The sequence below is a fragment of the Scyliorhinus canicula genome, chromosome 8, assembly GCF_902713615.1.
Source record: "Scyliorhinus canicula chromosome 8, sScyCan1.1, whole genome shotgun sequence".
NCBI classification, from domain to species: Eukaryota; Metazoa; Chordata; class Chondrichthyes; order Carcharhiniformes; family Scyliorhinidae; genus Scyliorhinus; species Scyliorhinus canicula.
Window position 1 is genome coordinate 51,685,894 of NC_052153.1, and position 21,445 is coordinate 51,707,338.

The following is a 21,445-nucleotide window of genomic DNA, read 5'->3' on the forward strand; positions in this document are numbered from 1 at the left end:
TTCTCTGGCCCGCGATGGGCCGAAGTCCCGCTACCGTCATGCCAGTCCCGCCGGCGTGAATCAAACCACCTACCTTACCGGCGGGACCAGGCGCCGCGGGCGGGCTCCTGGGGGGGCGGGGGGCAATCTGGCCCCGGGGGGTGCCCCCACGGTGATCTGGCCCGCGATCGGTGGGCGGGCCTGTGCCGTGGGGGCACTCTTTTACTTCTGCCTTCGCCATAGTCGTCACGATGCTGGAGGCGGAAGTGACCCCCTCCCCTGCGCATGGATGAGGTCAGCAGCCGCTGACGCTCCGGCGCATGCGCGGACTTCCGTCGGCTGCCGAAATCACTTCGGCCCCGGCTGGCGTGGCGCCAAAGGCAGTTCCCGCCGGCCGGCGGCGCGCCAACCACTTTGGCGTGGGCCTAGCCCCTCAAGGTTAGGGCTTGGCCCCTAGAGGTGTGGAGACCTCCACACCTTTGGGGCGGCCCGACACCAGAGTGGTTCACGCCACTCCGTCCCGCCGGGACCCCCCGCCGCTATGGTCCCAGGTTCGATTCCCGAGTTGTGTCACTGTCTGTGTGGAGCCCACACGTTCTCCCCATGTCTGCGTGGGTTTCCTCCAGGTGCTCCGGTTTCCTCACAAGTCTCGAAAGATGTGTTATTAGGGAATTTGGACATGCTGAATTCTCCCTCAGTGTACCCGAACAGGCGCCGGAATGTGGCGACTCGGGCTTTTTCACAGTAACTTCATTGCTGTGTTATTGTAAGCCTACTTGTGACAATAAGAAGGTTATTATTATGAAAGGAAGTGAAAGCCACAGGCTTTTTAGCACTTCGTCAGCACTAACTCTTCAGTTTGCAGCTTACCGTTGCAACCCAAAGTGGTTCTTCCCACCTCTTGCAAGCCCTTGTTCACAGCAAGGGTTTGGGAGAGCCATTTGACGCGCAGGAGGCTTGGGAAGCTGGATATTTGGGGAGCAGGGGAGGTGGTAAGCTGGAGTGTCAGGGATCGGGAGAGGTGGCAAACTGCCAAGTAGAGAGACTCAGCATATTTCTTTTTTTAAAATTCATTTACAAATGTAAGAAATTAGCAATGCAAGATATTTCAATCTACGGGTATGATATAATAATGTGTTTTTTTTCTGAGAAAGGTTCTGCAGAATATGCCATAGCTTTTACATTGGTTAGAATGGAAAAATCGGATTTATTCAACATTGTTCATTGCACTTTTCAGGAACGCAACTACAATGTTAAGCAAGTCAAAGTATATCCGCTTACAGAACCTGACATTCCTAACACCTTCCTGGGAGTTTGGAGGCTAACAGTCCAGCCAAGTATCAAGAGTCCAACAAAGGTGCTAGAGAGTCAGAGTCCAAACAGAAATCCCCAAGGTAGTCTAATCTTTTCCGTAGTCTAATCTTCTCTACCCTTAAGTCATGTACAAGAAAATAAGCTTCAAAAGAAAAAGGAACAGATCCAACACTTCATAACATTTCAAGATACGGTAAATAATTCTAATTTGATGCAATAACGCTACTGCAAGCAACTGGTTAAAGATTTGCAATCATTGTCCTTGAGGTCTACAAATAAGTGGCTGGCAGCTTCAAATGTCTGGCTGTGGTGGAAGAGTTGGAAGCCTAGTCAGTGCTCGAAGTGAAGTCCAATTTACACAGTACTGAGCCGATTGCTAAACAATGAGATGTAGAACCCTGGAGGATTGAAAGATAGACGCAGGTCTATGAAAACTACCAGGGTGAGATAGAATAAAGAGCATTAGCAGGATGCAACGAGGGGTAGTCATATGGAATACAGCAAATAATAGCCTAGATAGTTGAGGCCATTGCAGAGCAATTATTGATGGGAAGGAAGAGATTAATAAAGTTAGAATTGGATAAACACTGGTTAGGCAATACGTACTCCAAATGCTGCAGTGTTTGGTCTAGGTAGAATCCTAACCACCCAACTCTTCTTTCCTTTATTCTATAATTTAATCTGAATTTGTACTGATAATTGTTCAGTGTTGATTGTCTAAAAAGCACACAGTCAACAATAGTGATAGGAAACCGCTGGCCCAGCGGCCACATGCGGCCCATGAGACATTTTGCTGACCGTGCTGGATTGCCACATTCCACTGATTTCTGTCCGGGTAGTTTTTTTCCTAGCAGTATGAATGAAGCAAGAGAAAGTGAGGTGCATGCTGGTTGCACACATTGACTCTGAGAGCCGTGTACTCCCTCTGTGTCCAAAGTGTAAATTTTTTTTTTGTTTTTACCATTTGAAGTTGATGGCAGTTCTATTAATTGATGATTAAGCATTTTCTGTAACTTGTTACAAAATACTCAGCATGTGTTAAATATATTTAATCTTAGTCATTGGGTCATAAATAGTGAACAAGCCCGATTTCAATCTTGTGGCCCACTGAGATGAAGGAGGGCCACTCATGTGGCCCACTCACTAGCCTAGGTTGCCCAGCATTGGCCGACAGGGTGGACTTGCATCCCTGACTGTTATTTACTGACTCATGCTGAAAAGAATGTTTGTGGGTATTGGCCTGTGGTTCAATACCCCATCAGTTGTCCCAAGACTGGTCAATTCATTCATCCAGCTCACACATAAATGGGCAACTGGGGCAAGACTTTGGAGGACTGCCATTCAACCATACTGCAGGTTCAGTCACTGTTTTCAGGAGATGGAGAGAGAGAATCAGAGTCTTTTTTAAAGGTTAAGTCTGCAAACCAAGCATCTGTTCATATAATAATCTAAAAAATATTCTGCATCATCTTCACTACCAAAGACTTCAATCACTGACAAATATTCATCAATTTTCTCTCAGTTTGAGATCCTTATTTCAGTAGATTCTCTCAAATGTAATGTTTTGAATCACTTTTAAAAATACATACATCAATCTGAAAATTTCAGAATTGGATGTGCTGACATTTTCTCCTTTCAGTTTAGAATTCATAGGTTCACAGAAGAAGCAGATAATATAACCTCATTTAACTCCAGCTATGTGGTGGTTGAATTTTATCACTCATATAGAAGTCAGAGTCTTAAGAGCTGAATGTCATTAATCTGGTAGATCAAAGTTCAGTAAATTCCTTTATTCAACCATTTTTCCATGGCACAGGACAAAACTTATCTGATTATAGCATATTTGGAAAAAAATTACCTTTTGCTTTACATTTTATACTCATGTTTTTCAATTCAAAGAAACACTAGAAGTTTCACAGCTTTGGAACATAGCACAATGAAAGCTTCTAATCTTATGATGTACCAAAAGCTAATCAGGACGTAATTCAAATGCTTGATTCAGCACTATATAAAAATTAAAAGTTTTGTAAAAGTAGAGCTTTTGCAACCTTGGTCACATCCTTAACAGCAAATAAAAGTTTCCTAACCAACCAGCACTTTAGCGATAAGAATTTAACTCGGAACAAATTGTCAAATTGGACAAAGTTAATATGCACAATCGCTTGCAAGTGCTTTTAATGTAGAAAAAGAAAAGTTGATTTGAGAAAAATGAATACCAAGCCAAAGGAAAAATCAAGAGTGGTGACCAAAAAGCTGGTGGAAAATGAACTCTGAGGGAAATGGAAAGGTTGAAGACAAGTTAACTTGCATTTATAGATTGCCTTTTATGTTTTGGGATAGATGAAGCAGAAATGATGAAGTGAAAGTAGGCAATCTTTATAACAGAGAGGATATGGAATCAGAAACTCAGCTTGGGTCAAACAGTAAGCCAAGGTATAATAATAATAACAATGATCGCTTATTGTCACAAGTTGGCTTCAATTAAGTCACTGTGAAAAGCCCCTAATCACCAAATTCCGGCACCTGTTTGGAGAGGTCAGTACAGGAATTGAACCCGCGTTGTTGGGATTGTTCTGCATTACAAGCCAGCTGTTTAGCCCCCTGTGCTAAACGTGCAGCCATTCTGGTTCAGCCAGAGCTATAGAGTTTGTAGCAGAGCCTAATGGAGTTTAACATGGATAAGTATGAGGTTATCCATTTTGGTCAGAAAAATTGAACGGCAACTTATTATCTAAATGGAGAGAAACCTCAAAGTGCATCGGTGCAGAGAAATCTGGGTGTCCTCGGGCATGATTCGCAGAAAACTAGCATGCAGGTCCAGCAAGCAATATGGAAGGCAAATAGAACTTTGGTCTTTATAGCTAAAGGAATAGAGTATAAAAGTAGGGAAGTGTTGCTGCAACTGTACAAGAAATTGGTGAGATCACACCTCCAGTTTTGGTCCCCCTATTTGAGGAAGGATGCAGTTGCATTAGCAGTTCACAAGATTGAGTCCAGAGATGAGGGGTTTGTCTCACAAAGAGAGATTGAGCAGTTTAGGCCTATACTCTCTCAAGTTTAGAAGGATGAGAAGAGATCTAATTGAGGTACACAAGACGATAAAAGATTTCAACAAACTAGATGTAGGACTGATGCTTCCTCTTGTGGGGCAATCTAGAATGAAAGGTCACTGTTTTAGAATAGGGGGAGCAGATTTAAAACAAAGATGAGGAGAAATTACTTCACTCAAAGGGTCATGAATCTATGGAATTCACTACCCCGGAGTTTGGTGGGTGCCAGGAAATTGAGTAAATTCGATTTGAGGAGATGGACAGATTTTTAATTAGTAATCGGTTGAAGGGTTGTGGAGAATGAGCAAGAAAATGGACTTTGAGGCCAAGAGGAAATAAGCCACGATCTTATTGAATTGCAGAGCAGGCTCGAGCGACTGAATTGCCTACCCCTAGTTCTTGTGCTCTTGTGAAGATAGCAGCTTTGGTCCTTTCCACTGTTTAGCTGCAGAAGTTCAAGACCATGGGCGAAATTCTCACCTACCCGGCGGGGCGGGGGGTCCTGGCGTAGCGGAGTGGCGCCAACCACTCTGGCGTCGAGCCTCCCCAAAGGTGCGGAATTCTCAGCACCTTTAGGGGCTAGGCCCGCGTCGGAGTGGCTCCCGCTCTGCCAACTGGCGCCAAGCCAATTGGCGTCGGGGCTGGCCGAAAGGCCTTCGCCGGTCAGCGTGAATCCACGCATGCGCCGGAGCGTCAGCAGCCGCTGACGTCACCACCGGCGCATGCGCGGTGGAGGTCTCTTCCACCTCCGCCATGGTGGAGGCCGTGGTGGCGGCGGAAGAAAAATAGTGCCCCCACGGCACAGGCCTACCCGCCGATTCGTGGGCCCCAATCGCGGGCCAGGCCATCATGGGGGCACCCCCCGGGTCCAATCGCGCCGCGCCGCCTGCTCCCGCCAGCACAGAGGTGATTTAAACCACGTCGGCAGGAGAGGCCTGACAGCGACGGGACTTCGGCAAATCGCGGGCCGGAGAATCGCAAGGGGGGCCCGGCCGATTGGCGGGGCGCGATTCCCACCCCCACCGATTCCCGGGTGGCGGAGAATTCCGGTCACGGTGGGGGCGGGACTTACGCCGGCCCCGGGCGATTCCCCGACCCTGCGGGGGGTCAGAGAATTCCGCCCCATATGTCACAGAAACAGCCTCATTCACTGCAAAAAGGCAAGAGGGTTGAGGGAAGTGATGCCATAGAGCTGAGAATAGTTGTCCCACAATTGATTCTATACTTTAATTACATTTGATTTTTAACAAATGAATTAATCCTATCTAAGCTAAAAACTAACCTTGATTCTTCTTGGTCCATCTTTAAAGGTTTTTTTGCGTTTGTTGGGGGTTAGCATTGTGATCATCTTGTCCAAACCCCGTTCTAAACTTCCAAACACCTTGGCTCCTTTCTTTTTCTGACTACTTTCACCATTGGCCTGATTTAGATCCATGTCCAATGAGCGGGTCCTGTAAGTGCCAACACTTCAAAATCTCTTATCCTATAATGGAAATGGTCTCATTCATTGCACAACATGCAAGATAGAAACATAATATGGTAAATAATGGACAAACTACACTTCATAAAATACTCTGGGAGGATTTGTATTAATGTACAACAGGTATGGAATGATGTTGCCTATTTCAGCTGATCAGGGGCTTTTGAACCTAACCAGGATGAGTTGCTTTATGGTGATTTTACATCAACTGTTTCTTGAAATGCATATTGAGTACTAAATTAGGAGACCTGCATGTCTTATTGTGTTTTTATAAATCATTTGGAGTTAGAAATTAAAAGTACAAAGGTTACATTTTCAGCTAGCACAAAGCTAATGAAGGTGGTAGACTGCAAGGCTGAACAGGATAAGCTACAGGAGGATTTGAATATATTTGGAAAATAGGTAGACAAGTGGCAGATGAAATTCAATGGAGAGTAAGGAAAGTATTTTAATGGGACAAACAATTCAGAAACGGATTATTATTAAAATGGCAAAAAAATTATTTTCATATTTAAGGATGAAATCTGGAAGTTCTGATTGACAATAAATTGAAGCCATTAAAACAAAGTTCAGAGGCAAAGTTCAAAATCAAAGGTTGAACTGAAATAATGAGGTAATCCTGTACAAGGATTTGCAGCTGTTGATGAAAGAGATCAAGTGGAATAACTGAGGAGATGAAGGGATTGTATTGTGGAGAACAATTATATAAAATGGCCATATTCTTGGGCGGCACAGTGGTTAGCACGTCACAGCGCCAGGGTCCCGGATTTGATTCCTGCTTGGGTCACTGTCTGTGTGTGTGCGAAGTCTGCACGTTCTTCCCGTGTCTGTGTGAGTTTCCTCCGGGTGCTCCGGTTTCCTCCCACAAGTCCCACATGACGTGCTGTTAGGTGAATTGGAAATTTTGAATTCTTCCTCTGTGTACCCGAACAGGCGCCGGAGTGAGGTGACTCGGGGTTTTTCACAGTAACTTCATTGCAGTATTAATGTAAGCCTACTTGTGACAACAATAAAGATTATGATTATAAAAAGAGAAACTTGAGACACTCCTACGATTGCTGTTTTTAGGATTCTAGAAGGGACTAGATAACGTGGAAGACAAGCTATCTCTCAAATGTCCAGAACAGTGGGGCCAAAAGGCACAGCCTGCGCTGGAGGACTGTCAATTCAAAACTAATCTGCGAAAATATTAATACAGTTAGTGGTCACTCAATGGAATAGACTCATTAGGCATGGTGGAAGCAGAGTTTTGATTCAAATTTGATACATTCTTTCAGAAAGAAATACTGTGGGCTGCAGTACATGAGTATTTGAAACTCCCCCCTCCCCCCCCCCCCCCCCTCCCTCCTAGACAAAGATATCATTCCTTTGGATACAGTAGTAGGGATGTAATGATGGAACTGTATAAAATGCTGGTTAGACCACAGCTGGAGCATTGTCTACAGTTCTGGTCACCACAAGGAGAGTTGCTCTGGAAAGTGGAGAGAGGAAATTTACAAAAATGTTGCTTGAAAATGGCAGCCAAGAGAGATTAGATAAATCAGGGTTGTTTTCCTTGGTACAGAGGAGACCAAAAGCTGACCTAGTTGAGGTGCACAAAATTATGAGGGGCCTAAACAAGGAAAGATTTGTTTCCCCTAGCTGAGGGGTTAATTACCAGAGGGCACAGATTTAACGTGATTGGTAGAAGGATTAGAGGGGACATGAGGAAAAACATTTTCACCCAGAGGGTGGTGGGCGTCTGGAGTTCATTACTGAATTCGGTGGCTAAGGCTGAAATACTCAACACAAAGAAAATGAGTGGCTAGTTTTTTCTCTCTCCTATTTCCGCCGGCGCAGACATGATGGGCTGATTGGCAATATAATCTTTCTATGGTTCTAAAAAGAGAAGACCAAAGGGTGACATAGTAGAGGTCTGAAAAATGAAAGGTTTCGATAGAGTAGACATAGAATGTGTTTCTATTTGTGGGAAAGAACAAAACCAGAGGCTTTCAATATAAGACGAAGGGCGGTATTCCCCCCCGCCCAACGCCGGGTGGGAGAATCGCCGGGGCGCCACGTGAATCGCGCCACGCTGCCCCGACCCCCGCACACGATTATCCCAACCCCCCGAAACTATCGCCGTGCAAATTGCGCCGGGCTGCTCGGAGAATCGCTGCAAACGGCGATTCTCCGGCCCAGATGGGCCGAGCGGCCGCTCCGACACGACAGGTTCCCGCCGGCGCCGTCCACCCCTGGGTCGCTGCTGGCGGGAACTGTGCGGGGGAGGGGGAGAGGACCTCCGATGGGGTCTGGCCCGCGATCGGGACCCACCAACCGGCGGGCCGGTCTCTCGTTCCTCCCCCCCCCCCCCCCCCCCCCCCCGGGGCCTACCTCCTTCCGCGTCTGGCCCCAGAACACCAGCGCCATGTTGGTGAGAGGCCGGCGCGTGTAAGATGTTCCCCGCGCATGTGCAGGATTGAGCTGCCCCAACTGCGCATGCGCGGCACACATTTGGCGCCGCAAAGGGACGCTGGAGTGCCGTGAACCACTCCAGCGCCGTGGGGGCCAGAATAGGTCGTGCCCGGGACCTGTTCGCACCGTCGTGATGCAACGGCGTTCACGATGGCGCGGGCACTTAGTCCCGGGAACGGAGAATACCGCCCAAGATGTTTAACATAGTGAAACATTCTAAGGTGCTTCACAGGAGTGTTATTAAAGTAAATTTGGCACTGAGCTACATCAGGAGATATTAGGACAAAGTGTAAAAGCTTAGTTAAAAAGATGGGTTCTCTGGAATGTTTTCAAGGAGAGAGAGAAGAAGAAGAAAGGTGAAGAGGTTTAAGAGGGGAAGACGTTAGGGCCTAGGTGGAAAAAGGCATGGCCTCCAATGAAAAAGTGGCGAAAATGGACCCTGTTCAAGGAGGCCAAAAGCAGAGGCGCTCAGATATGTGAGGGATACAGGGCTAGAGGAAATGACAGAGATAGGGAGGGGTGAGGGATTTGAAAACAAGGATAAGAACTTTAAAATCCATGTGTTGCTTAACCCAGAGTCAATATAGGTCAGTGAGCACAGTGAAGCTGACTGGGACTTGGTGCATGTTTTGAATAACTGCAAGTTTACAAGCAGTAGAATATGGGAGGCTGTCAAGGAGTGCATTGGAATAGTCAAGTCTAGAGGTCGATGCAAAGGCATGATTGAGGGTCTCAGCAGAATTTAGGCTGAGACCAGGATGAAGTCAGGTGATATCCTGCAGGTTGAAACGTGCAGACTTAGTGGTGTCACAGATGTGTGGTTGAAAATCCATCTTGAGGTCAAATATAACACCAAGGCTGCGAACAGTCTGGTATTCCATTAAAATTAGGTCCAGTAGATATCACTGTATGATAACTTGCATGATATGGGATGTGGTGAGATGGGGTACAAGCATCTCATCTACATACAGAAAATAATTCTAGATGAAGGAAATACTAGAAGAGCTTGCCCAATAACTACAATAACAATGAGGTGCTCAATTCTGAATCAATTAAGCTACATACCGTCTTTCTGGACTAAATGATGTGGCTGTTAGTTCTTCTGAGAAAAGTTGATTTGTATCACGCTTTATAGGCGTCTCCTTGCGGCAGCTGATCATGGCTTACAATTAAAACAATGAGAGAAAGCAGTTAAAACCGGACATTTAAGTCTTATTTTATATCATTTGTTTCAAATTCTTAGCTTGGTTTGCAAAAACAAATTTAGTCAGCAATTTAGTTCCAATACAAGTCAGCACTGGAGAACATAGCAAATTTTTCTGTAATATGGAAAATTGTTGTAATCGTTTCACATTAGCGAGCAAGCAACCTTTGCACTATTTAAACAAAATATTGGTCTATTTTTAAATGAACAAGATATTTTTCAATATGACTTATGAAATGTTGTTCTGCATGCAAGGAAGAGGAAGGCAACACAAATTTGAGGTTGCAGGATAATCTTGAATGGAGAGAGATAAATATGGAAGGAAACAGACGGTGTTTGAATGGTTCTAATATTCTCTATTGTTGTTCATTCAAGTGTGAATCTTCACACAATAAAACCCCAAGATTCTCGCTATATTTGCTGGAAGTTTGAAATGCACAAATGGTCCAAAGTGGGATAATTACATATATAATTTTACAATATGATGCAAGGTGTCTGGCCCCACAAATACATGAACCAAGACTTCCCATACTGGTCCAAGACCATTTTATTTTTTTACCAGTCCTATTGGCTTAACCTCTCAACATCCCACAATTTCTCCTTTGTCAAAACACTAGTAATTATCACGGAAACATAATTATATTTACAATTCGCTTCTTGCTCCCAATCTTATTTTTAAACTAGTATGCCAAGGGATTTGAACAATGTGTGTTGTTCCTTGTGTCTTAATAAAGCTCGTAGTCTTAAAGTTGAAGTAGATGCTTTATTGTAAGTTCGTTCTCTCTTCAGTGCTTAACTTAAAGTTGCATCGATGCTGCTTGCCTATGTCTAGCTACCAGTTCCCGTTCTGTGAAGTGTGCCCTGACTTCCTGTTCTTCTGCCTTTATATCTCTCCCGTGCTCCCTCTAGTGCTTGCTCAGCTGTATTGAATCTACACAGATATACAATCACCACATCCCCCCTTTTTTCTTTACATATTTTCTGTACATTGTTAAAGAAAATTGTACAAAACAGTTAGATTACTTATGATATGTGTATCTATACAAGTGATGATGATATTGGATATTTTACAAAGCCAATTAATATTTGAGTCCAATCTTAATAAATACATTTATGAGTCCAAACATGATGAATTTGTTCATTGAGTTTTTTCTTTTTTCGTTGTTGACGTGGTGATATTGATATTGCAACTCCGTTGTGAATGTTGTTGGTGTTCTTGGTTTTTCTTTAGTAACCGATACGTCATCCAGAGGTGTTTGAATGGTCGAACCACTGATGTTGACTGACATGGACTTTTTTTTGTGCTTGTGGTATCGATTTGGTGTGTCATCTGCCTTGAAAGCTGGTGTGCTTGCTTGTTCTGGAGCAGATGTGAGTTTGTGAGATTCGTTGTCATCCCATGGCATTTTTGTAGTCTTGTCATTGTTTTGCAGTGTTCTGTGGCATTGTCCTTCATGTGCAGAGTTGTACCGTTTTATACAAGTCGTTGTTTCATTATTGTTGTTTCTGTCTTTGTTGTTTTCGTTGTCGTTCTTGTTGCTGTTTTTGTCGTTTCTGTCTTGGTTCTTGTCGTGCTTGTTGTTGTCTTTGTTATGTTTCTTGTTGTTTTTGTTGTTCTTCTTGTTGTGTTTGTAGTTTTTGTTGTTGCTGTTGTTGTTCTTGTTTCTGCAGTGCGTCGTGCGATTTTTATTGTTCTTATTGCGCTTCATGTTGCTTTTGTTGTTGCTGTTGTTGTTCTTGTTTCTGCTGTGCTTCTTGTGGTTTTTGTTTTTCTTGTTGTGCTCAATGAGTGCACCGTGTGGATCATTTGAGTCATTGTCAGTTATTGGTGCGAGTGTCCTTTGTGGAATCTGTTACATTGAACGTTTTGTCTAGAGAATGGTCAGAATGATCTGATGTTGCATTGATGCTGGTGACATCGGTCATTTGTGGTGGATTTGATTCCTCTTCTTTGCTTCCTTTGTGCTCCTCTTCTGGAGTCATTTGTGGTGGATTTAATTCCTCTTCTTTGCTTTCTTGGTGCTCCTCTTCTGGAGTCAAGTTCTTCATGATTTCATTTTCTTGTTGGTTTTGGTGCTCGTCTTCTGGAGTCAAAATCTTCACGATTTCTATTGACGTGGTCTCTCTGGACTCTTGGTGCTCCTCTTCTGGAGTCAAAATCTTCACGATTTCTATTGACGTGGTCTCTCTGGACTCATGAGTGGCCCTACTCTGTGCTTCTGTACAGACGAGCTGAGATCTGTCAGTCTCGCTGTGATCCTGCACGTTGAGTGTGATCACATTGTCACTGTTTTCGCATGCAGTGGGTAGATTTACATTGTCTTCTTCTTGATTATGTGAGCTTGGTAGACTTTCATAGTCTGCTTGCGGTTACTCAGATACGGTGGGTTGACCTTCATGGTCTTGTTCATTCATGGTGTTTGCTAGGGCGTGTTTGCTTGCTTCCATTTTGGAGTCTTTCAATGAGCTGTCTGTGGAGGCTTGCGTCACTCTCTTTGTGGAGTCTTTCATCGCTCTCTCTGTGGAGCCTGTCATTGCTCTCTTTGTGGAGTCTTTCTGTGCTCTCTGTGTGGCGTTGTCTTCGTCTTGGGTATTGCTGTCATCCAATGTATCGACGATCTATCATGCCACCATGGTGTTGGATTCAGCAACCATGAGTAGAGTCGTGTTGAGTTTTGTGACCGTGTTGCTGATGCTGTGATCAGCATATCCGAATAACTCAGCCATGCCTGAGTAGTATTGTTCGAAAAACAAATCATCTTTTTTTGTTTTGGATTTGGTATCGTTTTCTTCACTTTGGGTGGTGCAGACTGCTTGTTCCAGGGTGTTGTGAGAGTTATTGTCAACTGCTGGTGTAAGTTCAGGCGCTTTTCTGTCTTTTGAGGTAAGAAAATTGGGTTTTACAGCTTTAAGTTTCTTGTTTTTAATTTTCAGGCATTTCCCTTTTAAGTGGGCGTGGTCCGGGTCCTCAGACGTCATGTGTAGGAATCGATTGCGCATGCGCAAATCGGTCTTCCTTTGCTGTGCGGTTTTGTATCCACTGCGCATGCGCATAGTGATCCGTGACCAAAACCTTTTTTAACTGCGCATGCGCGGGTTGCGCATGCGCAGAACACAAAACGGCTGATTTCAGCTGCGCATGCGCAGACGCAGATTTTCATCCTTTTTTCCCCAGAGACTGTGAAATGTGCTCAGACGCCATTTTACAGTGGATTTCAGCATTTTTTCTTTCTAAAAAGATCAAGTTACTTTTTCCTTTCGATCTGGACTTTCACTCGCGATTTCTAGACTGTGAACCCTTTCTGTTCTGACAGTGATTGTTTGAGTTTTGCATCACTCAGTCCCTGTGCAGTTTGGTCTTTGAGCATACAGTACTGTTCAAACTACATACAGCGCTCTTCAAATTTTTTTTGTATTATTTCTAATTTGGTGCTGTCTTCATCTTTCAAGTATTTAAAGCAATTATATGTTTCTCTAGCTTCATGTCCTGCGATGAGCAGTGCTATTTTCATTTTGTCTGAGGCTGCTTCTAAATCATTAGCTATGATATATAAATCGAACATTTGTTTAAATCTTTTCCAGACATTACTTAAATTACCGGTTATGTTCAACTGAGGTGGGGTTCCAACGAACATCATCGAATTAGCGAAGTCCTCCCAAGTCGAATGTCCGGTAGGAGTTTTCCTTGCCATTTTGGTCTTTCTGTGTCTGAAGCTTGTGTAATCTTGTAGTAAGCGTTCCGAAGCCACTCCTTGGTACCATGTGTTGTTCCTTGTGTCTTAATAAAGCTCGTAGTCTTAAAGTTGAAGTAGATGCTTTATTGTAAGTTTGTTCTCCCTTCAGTGCTTAACTTAAAGTTACATCGATGCTGCTTGCCTATGTCTAGCTACCAGTTCCCGTTCTGAGAAGTGTGCCTTGACTTCCTGTTCTTCTGCCTTTATATCTCTCCCGTGCTCCCTCTAGTGCTTGCTCAGTTGTATTGCATCTACTCAGATATACAATCACCACACACCGAGCTGGGACCAATTGATGTTTAAGATTATGTCACCTTGAAGAAAATATTCCCAACCTCCCTGACAGTTCATCAAAACTTAAATTTCTGATATCTGAAATCGTGCGTTACTTCACCATGCAATTTAAGAGCACTGATGTCCTTATCTTGAGATCATCATAATTTTTACAGCTTTAAGTTGTAGATCTGGGACAGAAGATAACTATGATAACTACTATGTTCACTTATCGTAGCGAAAGCATGTATTCATGAATCTTTCGCAATTTTGTTACAAATAGCAACTGCAGAAAATCCACCAACACCACCCCCAGATCTGACCGATAAATTGTATACCAAAAATACAATATCTTCTTTTCATCTATTAACGTAATTTGATATCATATTTGGCTTTTCTGAATCCAAGAATAGGGCTGACAGTTCGATAGCTTTACATACAATAATTTCCAGAAAATTTTCCTGATTGGCATGATATCAATGTTCTCTTGAATAACATTCTTTTTCAAGTCCCTTATTTCCATACTAAATTTGCTTCTGCTTATCCCTGCTTGACTTCTCCTATAAAGTAGGTTCCATTGACTAATGGGATTCAGCACTTCCAGCTTGAGGTCAAGTCCAGGGAAAGGGGCAGAAATTATTATTGGCTGAATGTGCTGCAAACACACACAGTAGTGGGCCTTCTAGGGTCAGGCAGCTCTGGATCAACCTCTTGTATGATTAACAGAACATGATCAGAAGTGGTAAAGGTTACCATGAATTGGTTTTAATAGAGCAGGCAACTCAGATGAAAATGTGACCCGAATTCCAGGTCAACTCATTTTAATGTTGTGCACTAGGTAACTGTCGCAAAATGGAGATACAATATAAAGTGCAAGCTTTTGATTGGGATATTGGACCTGGCATTAAATGGTTTACCTGCTAATAGTAGTTGCTATGCTGTCAAAATTAGAACCATGACATTATTTTAAAGTTGAAAAACATTGCATCTAGCTGTGCAGGAGGCTTATTACACTTGCAATCTACAGATATGAAAATCTAAGATTTAACACCGAACAAAAGTTACCTTTACAATGGATATCTGCATTTTCTTTGGGTGTGAACAGACTTTTCTTTTCATAGCTTTTAACAACTGGTGTTTTGGCTTCAGGATGCACAAAGTGATCATCGGTTTTGACATTTATTTTCATCGGCATTTTGTTTTCTTTGTTTTCAGATTTCTTTGAAGCATGCTTTTGTTTACCTAAAGACCATAAATTATCTTCGGAAGAATCTTTAAGTGATCGACATCTTGCTCGCTGAAGTACAAAGACAAAGAAAGTTTAGTCATAGACAGCATTTTCTTGGAGGAAACCCAATGCTTGCAAAAAATGGATTACAAAGGAATAATAAGAACATTGGCATACCATTGTACAGTACTAGATTTAACAGAGCAGCATAGAATACATGACACAAAGACACCTCCTCTGATAAATAGCTGCAGCAGCTGTATGTTCCCTAACAAATTTAATTAGGCTCCATTTTGTAGGTTTTGAAACGATGGGTTTTCACACTGGACATTCCAATGGGACTGATGTCATTTGGGGTTCAATCTCAAATTTAAAAAATGTTTTAAAAGTTCAACACTTAAAAGGCAAATACCTTCAACATGAATTTGTACAGACTACTTAAGAACTAAACACACAACGTTTCTGATTAAGAAATGAGTGATGAACACATGTACCAGAGATTGAATGACAAATGGCAGTAAAATATTATCAAGCTGACAAATTATTTGCCTTCTTTGAATTATATAAATGCTCCATATATTCTCTATAGGTTGTAGGGAAACATGCCAAACAAGCAAATTGGCATATGTTGCACATGGCACCTGGTTTCTTAGGACGCGAATCTCCAGCCGCGTTGGGCTCTCGCTTGAGCGTAACGCGGCCGGAGAATGCAGGGAGAGGCTTGCAGCAAGGCTCCCGACAGGCTAGGTGCCTCCCGGGATTCTCCGACACCCCACAAGACGTTGGAGACAGAACCCCACCCCCAAATTGGTGACACCAAATAACACTCGCGGAAATAGGTCGTAAACCTACTTATGACCTACCTGTGTGTAATCCAGTGGCCTCCCATGATTCTTCAGACTCCCCAGTGAGGCTGCAGCTGGGCGCCGATCAGTGCTGGTCAACACAAACGTGGACAAGGTGGAACGGCATCTGGGGATCTCCCAGGCCACTTGTGGTCCTAGGGTGATCAGGGTAAGTGCAGGGTGGCTCCATGGCCATCCCCTTGGAATATGAGGGGACTCACTGCCAAGCCAGTAGGAGAACTATCTGGGTGCCAGGGTAGCAGTGTAAGGGTGCCCGATTGCCAGGGTGGCACTGCCAAGGGTCAGGAGGCTTATAAAGTGAGGATGGGGGGGGGGGTTTGAAGGGTGGGGGAGTGCAGGGAAGGTAAGTAGGGGACTCCGGGAAGTTGGGTGGTGGTGGGTGGGGGTCCTAGAAGGAAAGGGGTGTTGTAAGGGGGCTTGGGGGGGGGGGGGGGGGGGGGACCCCCATGGACCCCATAACTAGGCATCCTCATTTGGGAGCTGTGGGGTAGTACCCATGTGTGTGGGTGGTGACAGTGCCCATAGGTGGGGAGTGTGGGGGACCCACAAGCTCACTTAGAGATCGGGGCGCCCTTTCAAAATGGCAGCCCGATCTCGGAGTTCAGCTCCCCAAATGACAGCCCGATCTCGGAGTTCAGCTCCCCAGTGCTAAACAAAATTCTAAATGTGGGCTAAACCAGTGAGAAACTCCCCAGGGCCCAAAAAAGTGACTAAGTGTCATTTAATAGCGGTGAGGAACTCACAGGCAGGAAACTCCCTGAAAAACCCGCCACAAATTAATTTTAAAATTTTGGAGGAGATAGGTTTTGAATAAAACCACAGGATTTCATTCTGACCTGGAGCTAAATAGAAACTCACTAATTATTTAATATTAACTGTAATAATACTACGAAGGAGTGAAACCTGGTGTGACTAAAATGTATAAAGAATGAGGACAACCACTGAAGGTAGTCAATTTTTGTTCATTTTTTAAACTTTTGTGTATGGCAGCAACCCAAAATAATGCATGTTTGAGGGGTGCAGGCTCAATAATACCAATTGTCAGGACCAATCCCAATCTTCTGCCAGCATGTGTTGCAATTGAATCTAGACAGCAATGTTCCATTAATGAGTGAGAATTGGTCAAATGTGACAGTGCTGTGTATACTGTCCCATGGGTATGAACATTTTGAATCTTAATAAATTGGCAAGATGGGATTGCTTGATCTTTTTAGAAACAAAATACTGTTGGAGCAATGTGCATAATGTATATAACTCCGTTCCTATTGTTAAAATGGTAGAACAAAATGTACGAGTTCTTTGGAGGTGGTATGGCATTTCCCTGAATCTCAAAAAATTGGTTTTATTTTCGTAAAGCACATAGTTCTGAAAGTGCAAGTAGTTTTGGCAAAGTGATACAATGTTATGAAGAAACTGGAAAAATTGTGCCAACCTCCACAGCTTGGGGTGTGGCTGCAAAATGCAGATGCTCAGAGAGGGCACATTCATCTGTGAATTCCACCGATCTGCACACATAGTGACCGTTATCTTCCGGATTTTCATAATTTACATTGCTCTTGTACTGGTAAAACAATTAGAAGGTTAAGTTTGTTTCAGAACAAAAATTAAACGGCACTATGACAGAAACAGTTTAACATATTCAACGCCAGTTTCCAACAGTACATCTAAAGGTTTCACTTAGAACCTGCATGCTAATACTATTTTAAAATCTAGCTTTTGTAATTCTTAAGCATAAATATTTATCATCTGTATTCAAATGTACATAACAGGGGCAGTGTTTTATGCTGTTCCTCAAGGTACGTTTGGAGGTGGGAGGGCACAATTAATCAGTTGGGAAGATGCCAGATGGAGACCCCACCACCTTCCCACCTCCACCCTGATTAAACCCTTGGTGGGAAAGACGTCGATAGCACTCCCACTGCTGCCACCAATTAGGTCCTTGATGGGCAATGAATGCCGAATAAGTGCTTCTTCCTACTGCTGCTAGTATTAGTCCATTGGCGGGTGGGCCTGTCGGCATGGGGGAAACACTACATGCAAACCTGTGGGAAAAGAGTCTGCCAAGAGCCACCCACTGCCCTTGTTGCCGACATCCCTTCCTCGCAACCTCCATCCCACAAAACCATCGGTGTCACCACTCATCTCTGGCTTTAGTCGTTCCATGATCCTGGGCCTCTGGTGGGTAGTTCTGCCAACAGCCACCCTCCCACTTGGCACTGCTGAACAAGAGATACCAGCCTCTGATTGCTCAGCAGCTCTCAGCTGGCGGGTTTCCAGGATCCTGACTGAACACCAGGCCTGCCAGTGGCCTGTTAATTGCCTGATAAGACCCTCAATCTGCAACACCGGCTCGTCTATCGATTAGGGAACTGCACCTACAAATTACACATCTCTTATAAGTAATCTATCCTTATTTTTGTTGAAATGCAAGTGCTAGCTTCATACTTTTTCCTTCAAAGTGCATGCACATCTCTGAATGTGCATGTGTGCGCTGTAACATAGAGACCTCAAATTGAGAATTACTGACCCCAAGTTTTAAAACTTGAATTAGATCTCTCCTTCCAAAAGTAGTGACATGCATATTATCTTTAAAAGTTGAGTTTTTTCTTTTAATCATATTTACATTGTCAACAAAATTAAATTGTTTAGATTCCTTTGTGAAGTTTGAAAAATGGATATCTCACCTTCAGTTCCCCTAGAGGTGTAGAAGGCATACTATGCTCATCTTTGCAAGAGAACAAGCGCACAGGTTTGCCATGGTTCTTCTTATGTAACAGTAGCAGATAGGCAGCTGTTATTTTGTCATATTGCCACTAAAAAAAGAATATGCAGCTAAACTTAAAAAGGTTTGAGAAAATCATTGCCGTTAATAGCACATTTGTCTGTTGAATATTACCTTTGTGATCTCTTTAGTCCTTTTCTTTTGAGAAACCACGGTCAAAGGATCAGTAATTGGTCGTGGAGATCACCAAAGTTGAAAAGATTAAAATGGTGTGTGCAAATAGGAAGTAGTGAGTCAATGACAATTAAGAAAGCCTATGGGCGGTATTCTCACCCCCCCCCCCCCCAGCGGGTGTGACAATCGGCAGGGCACCGCCCTGACCCCCGCATACGATTCTCCCACCCCCCCCTGAAACCAGCGCCGCGGGAATCGCGCCGGGCCCGGATACGGCTGCTCCGATATGACAGGGTCCCGCCGGCGCCGTCCACCCATGGTCACTGCCGGCAGGAACTCTGTGGGAACGCTGAGGGGGCGGCCTGTTTGCGCGGGGGGGGGGGGGGGGGGGTGAGAATACCGCCCAGCATTTCAAATGCTCATCCATCTAAATGCCCCTTGAACGTTGACAGTTCCTGCCTCTACCACCTTTTCAGGCAGTGAGTTCCAGATCGCCACCTCCTCAAATCCCCTCTAAATCTGTTCTTTACCCCAAATCCATGGAATCCCTAAAGTAGGAGAGGCCATTCGGCCGATCGAGTCTGCACCGACCTGCCTAAAGAGCACTCTACATAGGTTCACCCTGCCAACCTATCCCTGTGCGTTGAACATGGCCAATCTACCTAACCTGCACATCTTTGGACTATGGCCCCAGGTTATTGACACCTCAACTAAGGGGAAATGTTTCTTCCTGTCTACAACCTCTGTACTTTTCTACACCTCAGTGTGGCCCCCCCCCCTCCTCCCCTCCGCTCCCCCCTCAGCCTCGCTGCCCAGGGAGAACACCACCAGACTAACTAGCCTCACTTCATGGCTGGAATGCTCCATCCCAGGCAACATCTAGGTAAATCGCCTCTGCACCCTTCCTAGTGCAATCACATCCTTCATATAGTGTGAGCAACCAGAACTGCCCACAGTACTTTAGCTGTGGCCTAACAATTGTTTTATACAGCTCTACCATAACCTCCCTGCACTTATATTCTATGCTGTGCTAATGAAGGCAAGTTTCCCATATGCCCTCTTAACCACCTTATTGACCTGTCCTGATGCCTTCAGGAACTTGTGGGCATGCACCCCAAGTTCTCTCTGGTCTTCTGCACTTCCTAGTGTCCATTTTGTATTCCCTCACCTTGTTGGTCCTCCCAAAATGCACCAACTCACAATTTTGAGGGTTAAATCCATTTGCCACCATTCTGACCATCCTATTTATATTGCCCTGTAATCTATGGCTTTCCTCCTCGCTATTTACCAACCAATTTTTGTGTCATCTGCAAACTTCATGATCAAATCACCCATATTCCTGTCTAAATCATTAATTTTTTCTACAAACAGCAATGACCCGCACAGAAACCTGCAGTACACCACTGGAAACAAGTTTCCAGTCACAAATGTTTCCCTACCACTGATATTAGACTTACTTGCCTGCAATTACCTGTTTTTCCCTACTTCCCTAATGGAATAATGGTAGCACAATAGCAGTCCTCCAGTCTTCTGGCCAGGGAGGATTTGAAAATGAATGTTAGAGCCCCTGTAATCGCCTCTCTTGCCTCACACAGCAGCCTAAGATACATCTTATCTGGGCCTGCGGATTTATCCACTTTTAAGCTAGCTATAACCGCTATTACCTCCTCCCTCTCAATGCAAATCTGTTCAATTATATCACACTCCCCCTCCCTGCTTTTCGAAACCAACCTTGTCTTCCATAACGAACATAGATGCAAAATATTAATTTAATACCTCACCCAAGTTTTTCAGCTCCACACACAGATTGCCACTTTGGGTCCCTAATAGGCCGTACTCTTTCCCTGGTTACCCTCTTGCCCCCAATATATTTATAACTCACCTTGTGATGCTCCTTTATTTTCCCGCAAATATTTTTCATGTCCTCTCTTTGCTCTCCTGATTTCTTTTTTAAGCTCCCCCCGCCCGCACTTTCAATACTTCTCTAAGACATCCAGAGTTTTCAGCCCTTTGTATCTGCCATAAGCCTCCCTTTTCCCCTGATCCAATCCTGTTTTTCCTTGATATCCAGAATTCTCTTGACATTTCGGTCCCACCCTTTAACTTTACAAGAACACGACGACTTTATACTCTCTCTATTTCCTTTTTGAATGATTCCCACTACTCTGATGTAGATTTTCCGACAAGTAGCTGTTCCCAGTTCATTTTCGCTAAATCCTATCTTAGCCTATTAAAATCGGCCTTCCCCCAATTCAGAACCTTTATTTCCAATCCATTTTTATCCTTTTCCATAGCTACCTTAAAGATTACTGGTCACCATCAACAAAATGCTCCCCCACTGCCACCTCTACCACCTGCCCAGCTTCATTCCCTAAAACTAGGTCAAGTATCACCCCCTCTTATAGGACTTTCTATGTGCTGGCTCAAAAAGCTCTCCTGGATGCACTTGGAAGAATTCCACCCCCTCCAAGCCTTTCACACTCTTGACTATCCCAATTAATATTGCCTATGTTGAAATCACCTACGATTATTACTCTGAAGCAAACTCCGGCATTAGAAACCTTGCATACTAGCTATAGTGTCATTAATTACTTCAGTGGCACAGACCGGGGGGGGGGGTCACCAATGGTAAAAAAAGAGCTGTTGGATAAGTGAAAAGTATCAAATTCTCAAAGACCTCTCCTATAAAAACTAGGTATGTCTAAATGCATTCATTGAGGGCACTTATAACACTTCGCATGCCTGAGCAGTGTGTAATTGATGTATCATTTAATGCAACAGAAGCAATTTAATCAGAACATTTAATTGGATGCCATTATGCACTGATTAACTGATCACTCTGTGCTAACGTCTGACCTGTTGGTATTTGAGTTAGTTCTGAGATTCAGTTCAGTGTGCAAATAGAGCTACGCCTAAATATCCCATAGCATCCTCCCATAAACAAGATAGGTAGGATTTTACCATCTC

General features: G+C 43.9%; 1 protein-coding gene across 6 annotated transcripts in view; it reads right to left on the reverse strand.

Moving 5' to 3' along the window:
- Window positions 1-21,445, reverse strand: part of melk (maternal embryonic leucine zipper kinase) — a 126,175-nt gene that overhangs the window by 17,269 nt on the left and 87,461 nt on the right. For all 6 annotated transcript variants that reach the window (XM_038804558.1, XM_038804553.1, XM_038804554.1 and 3 more), the window contains 5 exons: window positions 18,267-18,395; window positions 17,015-17,143; window positions 14,554-14,785; window positions 9,343-9,439; window positions 5,626-5,794 (listed from right to left, as the gene is read on the reverse strand). In XM_038804558.1, the coding sequence (XP_038660486.1) occupies window positions 5,626-5,794; window positions 9,343-9,439; window positions 14,554-14,785; window positions 17,015-17,143; window positions 18,267-18,395 (756 nt within the window). The remainder of the gene's footprint in view (window positions 1-5,625; window positions 5,795-9,342; window positions 9,440-14,553; window positions 14,786-17,014; window positions 17,144-18,266; window positions 18,396-21,445) is intronic.